Below are 14,619 nucleotides of genomic sequence, written 5' to 3' on the forward strand. Positions count from 1 at the left end.
TTGCAAACTTTATATGCCCCAGAACAGGAGAACGCCAGGGCCAGAAAGCAGGAGTGGGTGAATAGAGGAGCAGGGCGGGGAGAGGGTATAGGGGACTTTTGGGATAGCATTTGAAATGTAAATGAAGAAAATATCTAATTAAAAAAAAAAAACCAAAGAATAGGGGATGTAGAAGTAAGCCACAGCTACAGTCAGACACCTAATGCTGGACAACAGTGTCAAGCACTGAAGGAAAGCCAGCCTTCTTAACAAGGGTGGTGGGTAACATGGCTTCCTATGAATAGAGAAAGGAGACTGGTCCATCTCTCCCATTCTACCCCAGAACAAAACAAAATAAATAAACGAACAAAAAAACAAAATCTACCAATCCAAAATGGATCAAAGACCTTAATGTAAGACCTGGAACTTTAAAAACGGCAGAGGAAAACCTACATGAAACATGTCAAAGCCATTGACAGAGGGTTTTCTGGAAGAACTGCAATGGAACAGCAAACGATCCTAAGAGTTGACAACAGAACCCATGACATAACAAAGCTTCTGTACAAGCAAAGAGAACCAATGTGAAGGAGTCAGTCTACAGGATGTGAAAACGTCTTCCCGGCACAGGGAGTACAGGGGATTAACCTCTAGGATAGATAAAGAAGTGCAAATAGAAACATCAGAAGGTCATCTGGTCAGTGAACGGACAAACAGAATAGAGAGTCTTCAATACTCTACACATAGGTGGCAGAGAAGGGGACAGAGAAGGGACAACGAGCAACAGGGATGTGTGGAAAAGCCATACAGAACCCTAGTATCTTATAAGCATCTTATGTATATATGTAAAATATATAAATATAAAAGTGTTTAATTAGAATTACCTAACATGGGATTATTGTGCTCACTCACCCTAGAAGCCACAGGTTGCCAAAAAAATAAAAAGCCCAGTGTCGGGTGTGAGGTACCCCTCTCCCCTCTAGTTGCTGGTCAGGTCTGTCCCAGAGACCTCAAAACAATACAAACTCTTTTAACTTTGTTGCCCACCCAGAGCTTGGTGGCAGATCCCTACTGCTGAAAACAACACACACACACACACACACAATGGCATTTTATTCTGTTACAAAGACAAATATTTGCAGGAAAGTAGTCAGAAGTGGAGATCAGCATGCTAAGTGAAATAAGCCAGACTCAAAGACTGATACATGTTTTTTCTCACAGGTGGACTGGTTTAAGTATGTGTGTATATGTATAAATCTATGCAAATGCATATATGTGGAGGGGGCTATGAAAATAGAAAGGGGACCATTAAAAGAAAGAGATAGTGACTTGCCTTGACCAATAAAATGTGGGGGATTTTAAGGTCTAACCCCAAGAGCCCCACTAGGTCTTAAGAAAACAGGATAGAGGCCTTGGGAAGCGTAGAGGAGGCGCTCCAATGAGAGGGCCCTGTCTGACAGAGGAGAGATGAGCAGGACGAATGGTGCGGTCATGGGAAGGAGGATGAGGCCTCTTGTCTTGCTTGTCTTCAACTTCCCTCGAAACACTCCTCAGTGCGTGTGTGTGTGTGTGTGTGTGTGTGTGTGTGTGTGCATGCGCACACACACGCTCACACCATGGGTGTATGGGTGCATGTGCCCCAGGGGTATGTGTATGTCAAGGACCTAATCCAGAAGGCTGGAAAGTAAGTCTCTCCTAATCCATGGACAGGATAACAGAAAACATTTTTTAAAAAATCAGAGGAAATGCTGCTAACCTAAGAGTCCACTACAAACTAAGGGAGAAAGTCCAGATCCACTACAGGAGAACTGTATGTATTACAACTGGGCAAAGAACACTACAAAATTCTATAGCTAATCACAGAGGGGTAACTTTTCTAATAGAAATTGAAAAAGGAAGTAGCCAAGTAAAAGGTTTCATAATAAACAAAAAAACTTATAACAGACAAGAAGGGAAAATATTTACAGAATAGCAGAAGGACCAGTTGAGCTAAGCAGAGGATATTTTAAAAACTGTTCTCATATCCTGAATTTGACTTTTGAAAGGGTTCTAGCAAACACTCGAAACCAAAAATTACTGGGAGCTGGCAAGACTGCTTGCTCCAGAGATCCCAGCACCTACCCAGCAAGCCAAGCATCCTGCATGCATACACAACACTCCCGCTGGCTCTGAGGAGGGCAGAGGTGGGAGGGTTTCTGTGGGTGCTGCTTTCCAGCCTAGCCAAGACAATGCCAGCCTCAGGTTCAGAGAAAAGAGAACAGGCAGAGAGCAACAGTCACTGCACACCCTCTGCAAGCATCCTTGGTGGCACACTGGCACCAGCACACAAACTTACGCAGTATGGGAAAGAGAACTGGGTATTATACATTTTGAGATAACTGAGAGTAACTTTCCAATGTTCACAGCAGATATTCTAAATGTGGTGATAGATATTTGAGGTCATAGATACAATTAGATTTATTTAATTGTTCTACACTGTAGTCATAGATCATAGCATTATTTTGTATCCCAGAGACTTATTCAATTATAAACTACCAATTTATAACCAAAAAAAAAGAATTTGGAATAATGATTCACAAAATAGAAAATTCCATATCCATATACTGAAGAACAGGGAACAGCTAACGCAGCTAATAACTATCAAACGAGACAAAAAGCTCCATCCCTTCCAAAACCCATTTCTTCTATAATTGGAAAAATAATTTGCTTGCCAATTTATTATAGCTCAGAAGGCAGATTAATACTCTAACATGTAATATTTAATAGGTTTGTGTTTTAGCGGCACAGGAAGCCTTTGTGTAGCAAAATAATAACCATTCATTCATTTCTTTCCATAGCCCTAAAATCTCAGATGAGCCCATTTTCAACAGACAAACCCGCTCCCCCGCTGAGTGTGAGCCAGTGCACACTTGGGTGTTTATCACAAAGGGGCTGTTTTGATTTTGCTCAAATGGGTCTCCAATTTTTCAGTGTTTTATCCCAGCCCATGATGTTATCTTCTCATGGGCTGACATACTGAAATATTCTCATGGCACTTTCATGCCCCATTACTCCTTAACCATTAAATGATCTTTAATAAAGATGTAAATACCCAAGGTTCCCCCACCAGTGTTGAAAGGACTCAGGGATAAAACTTGAAAACCACGAGTCCAGAAATGCTCAGTTCTTCGTGCTTGACCAGAGAAGTGGACAAAGTTGACAGTGGCATTTGCAATGACTTGGACAGAAGAAACTCTCAGTTAAAACCAGAAGACTTCAGGACAACATTACTTTACTGGGAACCCAACAAAGCTGTTGGCATGGAAAGACCAGGCCTATGGTACCACAGAGAAATGACAGGGACGGCAGGGGATAGGAAGGTCAGGATGGTCCAGGAAAGATCAACTAAGAAAACACTATCAGTTAAAATGGGTCACTAGTCACTAAAACGGGCTCCATGGACTTGGGTATACTTTCCTGTGCCTTCCACCTCCTCAGACATCTCCCTAAGGCTGATTCTACTCTATGTCTGCAGCTCTCTCCTGGGCATGTCACATGGTTCTGGGAATGCCAGCATCCTGAAGTCTCCAATGCCACTTAGGCTTTCCCTTCATGGTTTCATTCAGTAGCCTCCCAGGGGAGCCTCTTTACAGGGATGCACACCTTGACACTTACTGTGTGACCTCAGGAGCTCTCTGAAACTTAGACACATGCCCCATGATCCCTTCAGACGTGTATCTTTCATACACACCACATTATACAACCAACTTCTGCCACCTGCTTGGGATGGGGGCCACCCTCCTCCTGACCTGGGATGTGTGGGTGGAGGTACTTTGCTAGGCAGTTGCATTTGAGGAACGGTGAACCAACCATTCAGCATGCATCCTTGCTTAGGCACTGTCCTTCAATTGCACTTGGTTTAACAGAATGAAGCCTCCTGTCTCCTAAGTCTTACCCTCAAGCATCTTTTCCAGTGCAGGACTGAAGCCGTCCCTTCAATGGCTCTGATCTCCTTGGTGGGGCCACATGGTTTGTGTCCTGCACTCTCCCTGAATCTACTGTCCTTCTCCTCTTTCCCCCCCTTCCTTCACTGGGGACCTACCTGAGAGCAGGGAGCCACACCAACGACACAGCTTGAATGCTGTCTTGATAATTCTTTTACCAAACAAATTAGTTCATTGCCTTTATATTCAGCCTCCACATGAAACCTCAACAGCTCAGTCCAATAGATGACGATGCACCTAAACACCTATGTGCATGTCAGTTGGGTTTAATAAATCTGATTAGATATATTTGACTTCTGTATTTTCCCTCTTCTATCCTAGGATGGCCTTGAACTGACTGTGCAGCTGAGGATGACCGTGAACTTCTAGTCTCGTGCCTTCTACAGTTCAAGAGCTGTGAGTGTGTACCTGTGCCGTCACACCCAGTTCTGTGGGGTTCAAGAGACTTGGCTCAGCGCTTCCAGTGCGCTAGGCAAACACTACTTGGGACAGCCAGCCGCATCTCTAGCTCCTTGGCTTTCTTTCTTTACATGTAAATTATTTCCGTAGATATCTCTTCAAGTTTTTCTGGCTGTTATCATTGTTTAAATTAAGCAGTGGTACACTTCAGAAATCCCAATTCTAGGCCATATACTGGGCTACCAAGTAAGACTCTCGTCTCAAAACCAACAAACCAACAAAAGAGAGGAAAATGTGAAGGCTAAGGCAACACTTTGCACACACTGCCTCTGATTTTCTGTGATTCAAAGCATCAGTGTAGAAGAAGCTGAATAGTCCTCCATCATTTGGCTTAGGTTTTAAATCTCTCAACCGATTTACCCTTTTGTCCCCTCCCGTATTCCCGTTACACCCTTTAAGCAAAATAAGTTTTATACTAATTATATCATTTTAGCTTGTTTCCTGCCAACCCTGGGATGCTTATGTACTATGTTATGTTATTAGATATTTTCCAGACTCCACCATGAGCCCAGATGCCAGCCATGCAGCGAAGGGTCTGGCGTTTTTCCTGCTGGATTTCAGTCCTGCTCTGGTCCCGCCCTTCTCTGCTATGCCCTGACTCTTCCCTTTCGGAATGGAAATGGTTATTCTGTGCCACATAAATTAGAAGCCTACAACTTGGTTTTAGATGACAGGAGCTCACACTTAGGTGACTGCCTTCAGGCTGGTCAGAGTGGCCCGTGTCTTTATTCCCGGCACTCGGGAGCAGATCACGGTGAGTTCAAGGCCAGCTTGAGAGGCTCAGACTTTGTACTTTTAATGCTGTGTGGAGATAGTTCAACACTGTGGGGACATAATAGTGAAGCCAAGGATTTGGACCTTAAACCTTGGAGGCCTCGAAACACCACACCGGTAGCCATGATGTCACTGTACTTACTTTAGAAAGCCTGTTTCGAGATCTCGCCTCAGTACTTTTCCAAAACAGAGGAAGGGTATCTTTATGCAGTAGGATACAGGAAATACTGAAAACCAACCCAGTCACCAGATACACACCCTTCAGGGTCCCTCAGGACCCCAGCTTATTCAAGAGTAAGACATGTGAACTGGTTTAACTGTACAATGCTGTGCACTTAGACTGGTAGGCTCTAAATAGATTTTAGGCGCTCAGAAACATAACTAACTATAGTCACTGTAAAATTTATAATGGAAGTGGGCTGAAGTTCTTGAACATTCCCTAACGTTAGTCAGAAAACACATAAGCTATAATATGTTTTTATAATGATAAGATTTAAATTCTATAGTTTTAATACAAGGGTTTCTCTCTATCCACATAGACTTATACTCCAATGTTTCTGTAGCTCCTTGAAGGCACAACCTTATATCTTCAAAAAAAAAAAAAATGCTAGCTCACATATTTAAATTTCTCACACTGACCGAATCCACACTAGTCCCTACAGTGGTTGACCAAAACAGTGAAGTAAACAGCAGAAAGGAAAAGCTCAGAGTATCCCATAGCAACTCAACAATGCAAAACCCAAACACACTTCACACTGACCACTGCAGTTTAGCTTCACAAAGTATCAAATTCTAACATGAATCCAGATGAAGAGCCACAGACACAGGCCTAAGTGAGAACTGTTTGAATTGCCCCACTGTTTAAGGTCCAAGAGCAACCACTCACCTACCCCCACCCTCACCTGCACATTCATCTGATTAAACGCTCAAGCCCTAAGTCTGCTTTCTGCAATGACAAGAACAGGCAGCCACTGGAGCCGTTCAGTTAAAAGATGTTCTTTTTAACAATCTGTGAACTGTACTTTTTTTTTTTTTACTGTTTACTAGCAACCTGGGTTAAGAGGCAAAACACTCTAAAAGTTGTCTAATACTAAACCTTACAAGTATGATGGATGGCAGCCTTAGGCCACACAGTGAGCTACCTTACTACCATAAATGAGGGCTACGGTTCCTTTCCCTGTCACTAAGCTCTTGAAGCTAGTACCAGCTGTGTCCTGGCATTTGCTGGCCAGACGGTTACTTAAAACATTATTTAGTAAGGGCCAAATTCAATTCAGCACATCACCTTGAAAGCTCCCAGAGTCAGAAATTTCTGTGACACACAATCAAAAAGAAAACGGATGTAACCTGTCTGGAAAAAGCTGGAAGAGGAGGAGAAAGAAGAGGAGGAGAAGGAGGAAGAAGAAGAGGAGGAGGAAGAGGAGAAAGAGGAGGAGAAAGAAGAGGAGGAAGAGGAGGAGGAGGAAGGGGAGGAGGAGGAAGGGGAGGAGGAGGAAGGGGAGGAGGAAGATTATTCGTGGAAGGGAGACTAGAAGAGGTTGGGCAATGGCTTGGCAGGTAAAGCGCCTGCAGTGCAGGTGTAAAGATGGAGTCTGGATCCCTAACAGCCTTTATAAATACCTGGTAGACATGGCAGTCCACAAGCAGGTGCAGCACTGAGAGGCAGACTTGGGGGATCCCCCATGGAAAGCTAGCTAGCCATTCTAGCTGAATCAGGGAGCTGTGGGTCCAAGTGACAGACTCTACCTGATTATATAAGAAGGCCAGTCAAGGAATACACCGGACATAACCCTTTGGCCTCTGCACACAGGCATACTCACACTCACACTGTACACCTGTGCACACAGGAACACACGTATGTGTAAAGGGAGTAGTACTGTAAGACATTCCCAGACATAATTCCAGTGTGAAGTTTGGGAGAGTATCCTTGGCACCTGAACCTCCAAGACACATGAAAGGGCTGGTGTCCAAGTGTGACCGGTCCTCCACACGGTCCCTGAGCAATTTCCTGGGCTAGTTCAGTGGTCTCCATGACTCCTCTGCTCCAGTTTCCCAGTGTCTTAATCCCAGGTGACAGTCCCATTTCTTTATCCAGATCTGTACAAAACAGCTACTATGTCCTGGCTCACTGAGCCTGTCATCAGGACCACTAGGGTCAGAGAGAGAAGTGGCCTCACATCGCACTCCTCTGCCTCTGGAAATCTGTAGAAAACACCTTCTAGAGCCTGAGACTGTAGGCTCAGGATGCCCAGATTTCTTTTAAGCAAGACTTTACCATATGTAGGAGTTAAAGCTATTTAAATTTTAAAAGCATCACTAACAGAGTGCTTCTGGAACCCTAATTTCAAAAACTTCATAACACTGCTATGTTTATTTATTTTTCTCAAAGACAATTCTAAAATAATGAGAAACAATCCTAATGTGCCAGATATTAACTAAGGCTTCTACACACACAATTGCATTTAAGCTAACAGCAGCCCCAATCCAGGCTTAATTGTACAAAAGAGGAGACTGGAGCACAGAGAGGGCACCGCAGGGTTGGGGTTATATAGGTGAATCCCTGCTGAGGCTCAGAGCCACATCTAAAGGCCCATGCCCACTTCCTGTGAACAGCAGAGCAGAGTGTACTATGGAATCCAAAGTCTCTAGGGTCCCTAACTGGCTGGCTGTGTGAACTCAGACAAGCAGCTTAGCTTCCCTAACACCCTGGGTTCTCCATGGTGAAAATGAGCAACCTCAGTGTCTGTCTCTACTGCAGTGGACATCACTTAAGTGAATCTGGGTAACATACCAAGAACAGTAGCTGCCTATGAGAAAACGTATATATAGTGTTAGCTATAATAATTGCTTGTTATTTTTTAAAAAATCCTTTTTTTGCATCCTAGTTACAAGAACTCAAGTGTAATAAACTCGGACCCATCCATCCTGAGACCCTTGGAATATACTCTCAAGATGCAACTACGTTCTAATCTTCAATTGGGCTGACACATTTTTTAAGACTTCCATTCGTTTGCAAAAGCTGAGAAGGACCACATATAAAAGACATTCTTCAGGGAGGTCAACAGACTGCTAGGATCGAATGTTACAGTCTCAGAGAGTAGACCTTAAATACAAGTCCCGTAACCCACAGTCCAACAGGTAGTCAGACAAGGAAATCCGAAAGTGTACTTCATATTAATCAAACCACCAAAAAGCAAAGCAAATGTGGGCTAAACTACGGAAGACAGGGCTGGAGAGACACCAGGAAAGCTCAGGAGGTCAGCAGGACTCAGCGAAGGGCTGAGCTTAAGAGGGACAGGAAAGGAACAAAGATGGGGCAGGGGGTGGGGGGTGGAGGGGTGGAAGCTGGGAGGCTGCACCTGAGGAAAAAAACCGATCCTGCCATTCTGCCTAGTGTGGCCCCCAGAGAGGTGGCTGCCTGCCTGAGGCCCGGAGTGTTACCCTGTGACAGGGCTCTTCAGTCTGAAGACCTGCCAGCAACCTTGGGCACCTGGGATGACAAGCAGAGGAAGCTAGATCTCTGCCCCACCCCAACCCCCCTTTCCTACTAGCAGACTGAGATTCTAATTATGAAAAGGAAGAAACACTGGTGAGGTAAATTACGTGATGGGTGGGTGGGTGGGTGGGTGGGTGGGTGGATGGTTTGGTTTGGTTTGGTTTTGTCTTTAATGAAAGAGCCTCCACCTCCCCAATAGGCTCTGCTCCTACCACTCCTTTATAGGCCAGAGTCAAACACAGCTCAGGAACCATAGCTATGAAGTGTGATTTTGTCTTCATGTAGGCCTGCTGAAGACCACCTGCCCCCAACACTATACAAGCATGCCTTCTCAACGCTTTCTGTTGGCTGACCACTCACCACAGAACAAGGTAAAAACTCAAAGAACCCTGGCACCCGCTTGCTACGTCATTAACATCAGCGGGTTTTAAGAGCTTATAAAGTGCTGGCTTTACAGCACCTGGTAAGCAGTCAGTTGCTACGCACCTTGGCAGATGTGAAATGCCAGAGCCACACAGCAGGCTCTAAGTCCAATGTTCTCTGATTCTGCCGGTTGGACCTTCTGAGCCCTGAGCCCAAGGAAGGGATGGGTGAGAAGGTTAAAGTGTGCATTCACTACAGCAGAGACAACACAGTCCTCAGGAGGAAATGGGTGGAACATACGGAGTTACAAGTGCCTTAGCTATTATTACAACACTTGCATTTATCTAAAATGCATATAAAATTATAAGTGCAGAACTGGAAAGTAAAAGTATTCTAGTAGTTCTAAGCTGACAACATCCCCAGTCTACATTATCAGCAGGTTCCCTAGGCCATGTCAGAGTTTGATTTGGAAGGTCTGCAATGGGTGATACACTGCAGTTTATAAATGTCTTCAGTTGACTCTGATGAGGAGCCAAGCCTCAAAGACTCAGTGCAGAATCTGGTTTTGTGGATATGGAAACTAGCTGCCTATGGAGTGAGAGGGGACCTCAAGGCTGAAATAAAGAACACGGCTTCTTTCCTCCACATACAAAGGGACTTACTCCACACCAGTCTATTTCTGATTGCCAGCACAATATGACTTCTAATTCTATTTTCACAAAAGTTCCTTTTGTGTGTTTATGTGTGTGCACGTGTGTGTCCCTAAGTGTGTCTTCCTCTACCTTTCACTACAGTAATTTTTGAGAAAGGCTCTTTCACAGAACCTGTAACTTGATGGTTAAACTAAAATGGCTGGCCAATGATTTGACATCTCTGCTCCTTCCACACCCACCCCGGGGCCAACTGCTTGTACTTTTAAAATTAACAATAGAAGCAGTTGAGAATTCACCAAACACAGGAGGGAGAGGCCAATATGATACCCAGGCTTCTTGATCTAAGGCTGCCCAAATTAGCATTCAAGATCACTTTCCAAATTTTCATATTTGCAAAGGACCATAATAAACTACATACAAAGTCTGCTCTGCCTCTGTTGCATAGTAAGATTTCGAATCTACTAACATTATGAGCCATACAAGGGAATATAACCCAAACTTTATAGGCGTCAAATAACTGTATTTCCAGTCATGGCTCTGAGTATCTAAAGACCTGCCATGAGCAACGAATCAGACTTGCTTGATATGGTCTAACACCAAGAAGGTAAATAGATATTCTCCCCTATATATTGAACTGAAGCATGGCAGAATCCTCTGGGAAGGCAGTGAGGTCTATGCAAGAGCAGGCCTGATGACAACTTGGTATGTTTTCTAAAAGAAACTGTAAAATCAGACATGCAACTGATCTAGAAAGCTTCTTAATGACCCGAGGGTTCTCCAAGTTCAATTTCTAGGCATATTTTCCACCTCGCATTCGAAATTGGCCAAGGTAATTTACGGTAACACTGGGTGGTATGCACTTTGGCCTATAATTGATGAGCATATAAATACAGCATTTACAAGAAGCAACAAGGAAATCTATAGATTATCTGGGATCATATGGCAAAATTCAAGCACAACACAAAGTACAGCAGGGCCCCTGGTAAACGGAAGGACTTAGAGGAGGCAGTCAATGCTCAGTCAAGTCAGGGAACAAAAACCACGGCAATTTTCTTGAGGACTGTAAGAAAGAAGAAAGACCAGACTTGCAATACTCTGGCTTCAGCTCCACAGCGCTGAAATCACAGGTGTGTGCCACCACTCTTAAATACACAAATATAACTTATCAAATTTTTCCATGCTGATAGAGACGCACTTTAAAATTAAAAGGGAGGGTGAGGCTCACAGATGATGACAGTATTGAGTGGGAATGCACAACAGGCCCATGCGAAGGGCTGTTATAGATACCTGGGATACCTTGGACACAGACAGGCTAGACTCAGCAGTGACCCAGGGTCACTGTAAGGATCGAGACAACTGAAAAGTTTAGATGGTGTCCAACCTTTGGACACTGCCATCCACAGATGCACTGGCTGAACTCACAGACATCTTTGGACGTAGACAATCCATTCTGAAGATAAACTAATGCTTTGGAAATGCACCTAAGTGCCTGACCACTGGTTAGCCCTGACTGTCAACTTGACAAGTCTTGGGATCTTGCCAGCTTCCTTCAGAGATAGACTGTGACCCCCAGAAATGTAAGATGAAATAAACCCTTTCCTCTCCTAGGTACTTTTGGTCAGTATTTGGTCATAGCAACAAAGAGCAAATAGAATAGGGTCTTCCCTGATCGCCTTTCTGTTGCTATGACACCACCCCAACCAAAAGCAAAGTAGTGAGACTCGAGTCTGCTTCCAGCTCTCAGGTAACAAACACTCCATCACTGAGAGAAGTCAGAAAAGAACACACTCATAACCAAAGAAGTACAGCAGAAACCAAGGAGACACTCTAGCTAGCTTTTTTTATAGGCCAGGACTATATAGGGATGCTGCTGCCCTCCTGCACCAATGAATAATGGAAGCAATGCCCCCCCCCCCCCACACACACACACACTCCCATAGTCCAGTCTGACCTAGGGAATTCCTCCTCTCAGATGATACTTGGCAATGTCCAGTTGACAGTCAAAGATGACCAGGACACAGGTATTTGTGATGGCTATTCTGGAAGAATCGGGACAGCATCACAACATTCTTTCTAGCACGTGGGAAAGCTGGCACCCAACTGAGCTCAGTCTTCCTCACTCATGGGACAGTCTGACATCTCCCCAAAATACACATGTTGGTTAGAAGTCTGCAAGAGTTCAGAGAGGACCAGTTCTCTGTGCAGCTGATCTTCCTCACATTCTGAAGGAGCATATTCCATGTGGACAAAGGAGGGGGGCAACAAAACAAGAATTTAATTCTATTCAGTGAGATCTCAATACTTTGCCAGTGACAGATGAGATGGCCATTTGTCTGGTAACCGAGTGAACCAGAGTTAAAACTCGATAGCCCATGCATCTACTAGGCACTGGCCTCCTGTCCAGCGACAATCTGAGCCCTGGAAGCTCGCCCTTCCCATCAACCAGAAGCAACATGCGTGTTCACTGCTCCCAGCCCTGGCCTGTGACGACAAGGGGAATGTCAACCACTTCCTGGGTTTCATAATACCAAAGATTTCTTCCCGGGTTAGAGTACAGCAACTCTAACAGAATCAACTGCATCTAACTTCTCTCCTCCACTCCTGGTGTGCGGGTCACTGAAGGCCTCTCTCGCTTCTTGTGGACCTATATTTCAGAGCTGCCCATTTGTCTGAAGAGTAAAGAGTCAAGTCTCTACACATGTTCCCTGCTCTCCTGAACATGTGAGCCTTTGCTGTCTCTGTGCTCTCCCCTCGGCTCCTCTGTAACTTCTCCCCCACCCTGCCCCCTGTTGCTCTGTTCTTACTGCCAAGGATCGCTATCCCATCCTAGCCAGCCGACCCTTCAGCAGCTCTCAGGACACCTGGAAATGCAGAGTTTGTAAGAACAGAGAGAGATAGTCTCTCTTGACACACGGCCCAGTGCGGAAATGATATTCTCTTTGGTGAACTTGATTTCAAAATCACCACTGAAATACTCTACTGTCCACTTGAAACGCAAAACCAGCTTAATCTCACATTAAAGTAAAGAAATGATGAAAGAAATGTCAAGTACTATAAAGCAAAGGAAAAGGAAGAACTTCCACACCCTTCCAAAGCCAACCACACAGCCTAGCTGTGCTAACATTCCCTTAGCACCATCTAATAGTGTAGCAGTTCTGTCTTCCTCACTGAAGAGTAACCTGGAAGGACGGTAGAAATAATGGATTAAGGACAAGCAAGGGTAGGTGTTCTGGCTATTTTTGTGTCAACTTGACACAGCTGGAGTTATCACAGAGAAAGGAGCTTCAGTTGAGGAAATGCCTCCATGAGATCTAACTGTAAGGCATTTTCTCAATTAGTGATCAAGGGGGAAAGGCCCCTTGTGGGTGGGACCATCTCTGGGCTGGCAGTCTTGGGTTCTATAAGAGAGCAGGCTGAGCAAGCCAGGGGAAGCAAGCCAGTAAAGAGCATCCCTCCATGGCCTCTGTATCAACTCCTGCTCCCTGACCTGCTTGAGTTCCAGTCCTAACTTCCTTGGTGATAAACAGCAGTATGGAAGTGTAAGCTGAATAAACCCTTTCCTCCCCAACCTGCTTCTTGGTCATGATGTTTGTGCAGGAATAGAAACCCTGACTAAGACAGTAGGCATGATGACACATGCCTACAATCCCAGACCTCCAAAGGTAGAGGCAGGAGAACAGCCACAAGTTCAGAGAGCTACACAATGAATTCCTATCTGCCAGGGCTACAGGAGGCCTTATCTCAAAACAGCAAAAAAAGAGGAGAGGAAGAGGAGGAGATAGAACTCACATAATCAAGATCACAGAACACTTTCTCAACAAACGACAGAGAGGTAAATCATAACTCATACTGCTAAGTCTCTGAGACAGATGACACTGTCATAAGGTTTAAGAGACACAGTATTTTGGGATGGGGGAAGCTCAAAAATGTTCCAATTTCTTTAGTATCAACTGAGTGACAACGAGTGTGTAATAATGAGCCAATGCCGAGTTATGTTTGGCCAGTGTAGCCATAAACTACAATTTACATTTTGTGGAAGTAGCTATTAAAGGCAAAATGCCTACGGGAGGGCCCAGGAAAGTCACCGGTGGCTTTGTCCCGAGAGAATATGCAGAGAGAGTGAGGCAAGTTACTTGGGATCCAAGGCAGACAGAGAACCCACAGGGTGGTCAGGCGATGTGCAAATGCCGCTCCGCTCTGCAGAGAAGGGTCCCAGTGAACCAACGCTGCACGCCATAACAAACACGGAGTAAAGGAGAAAGGTTTCCTCCCACTGTTCTGAGAAAGCTGGGTGACTGCTGTGTGTCCTTGAAATGATGGAGAATAAGCTCTAATGCATGCAGAGATGGCTCTCGGTGGTTGGCACTACGGGATACACGTGAGCAGTGCCCCAGGTGTCCCTGAGTGCTGATACTTCTGTGTGCTGCTTTACCCTTTTTCCTGCTTATATCTACTTCACTTACAAATATATTTAGCAAATTATGATCTTACTGCATGTGACTTCAATGTACACCTTTCTCATTATAGCAAATAACGTCCCACACCTTTCAATGAAGCACCTACAATAATGTATGAGTGACACTTCCTTGCGGTACACAAAACAGAGAAACACACTCTGAGGGTTAGAATGAGGAATGAGGAATCAAACTGGCTGGACAAGCAACAGCCACTTAACAAACGTTGATTGATAGGCTTATCAGCCTGTTAGAAGACCCCAGGGCTGAGGGGTGGAGCAGTGCTTTTCATAGCTGGAAACCTAAGCTTTATCTGTGTGCCAGTAAGCAGTGTGTCCTACACCATGGGATTTATGTACTGGTTCACCAGCCTGACATTCAGAGACCACTCCATTTTATACCCAGCCTGACATTCAGAGACCACTCCATTTTATACCCAGCCTGACATTCAGAGACCACTC

At 44.7% G+C, this 14,619-nt stretch overlaps 1 protein-coding gene across 7 annotated transcripts in view; it reads right to left on the reverse strand.

Moving 5' to 3' along the window:
• Lrrc1 (leucine rich repeat containing 1) overlaps nucleotides 1–14,619 on the reverse strand; it is a 177,458-nt gene that overhangs the window by 138,375 nt on the left and 24,464 nt on the right. The window contains exon 1 of one of the 7 annotated variants that reach the window (XM_021172926.2): nucleotides 433–465. The exons of the other annotated variants lie outside the window; for them this stretch is intronic. Coding sequence (XP_021028585.1) covers nucleotides 433–441 — 9 coding nt within the window. The 5' untranslated portion in view covers nucleotides 442–465. Of the gene's footprint in view, nucleotides 1–432; nucleotides 466–14,619 lie in introns of those variants that run through there. 7 annotated transcript variants of the gene reach the window in all.

This window comes from Mus caroli, chromosome 9 (assembly GCF_900094665.2).
Source record: "Mus caroli chromosome 9, CAROLI_EIJ_v1.1, whole genome shotgun sequence".
Lineage (NCBI taxonomy): Eukaryota > Metazoa > Chordata > Mammalia > Rodentia > Muridae > Mus > Mus caroli.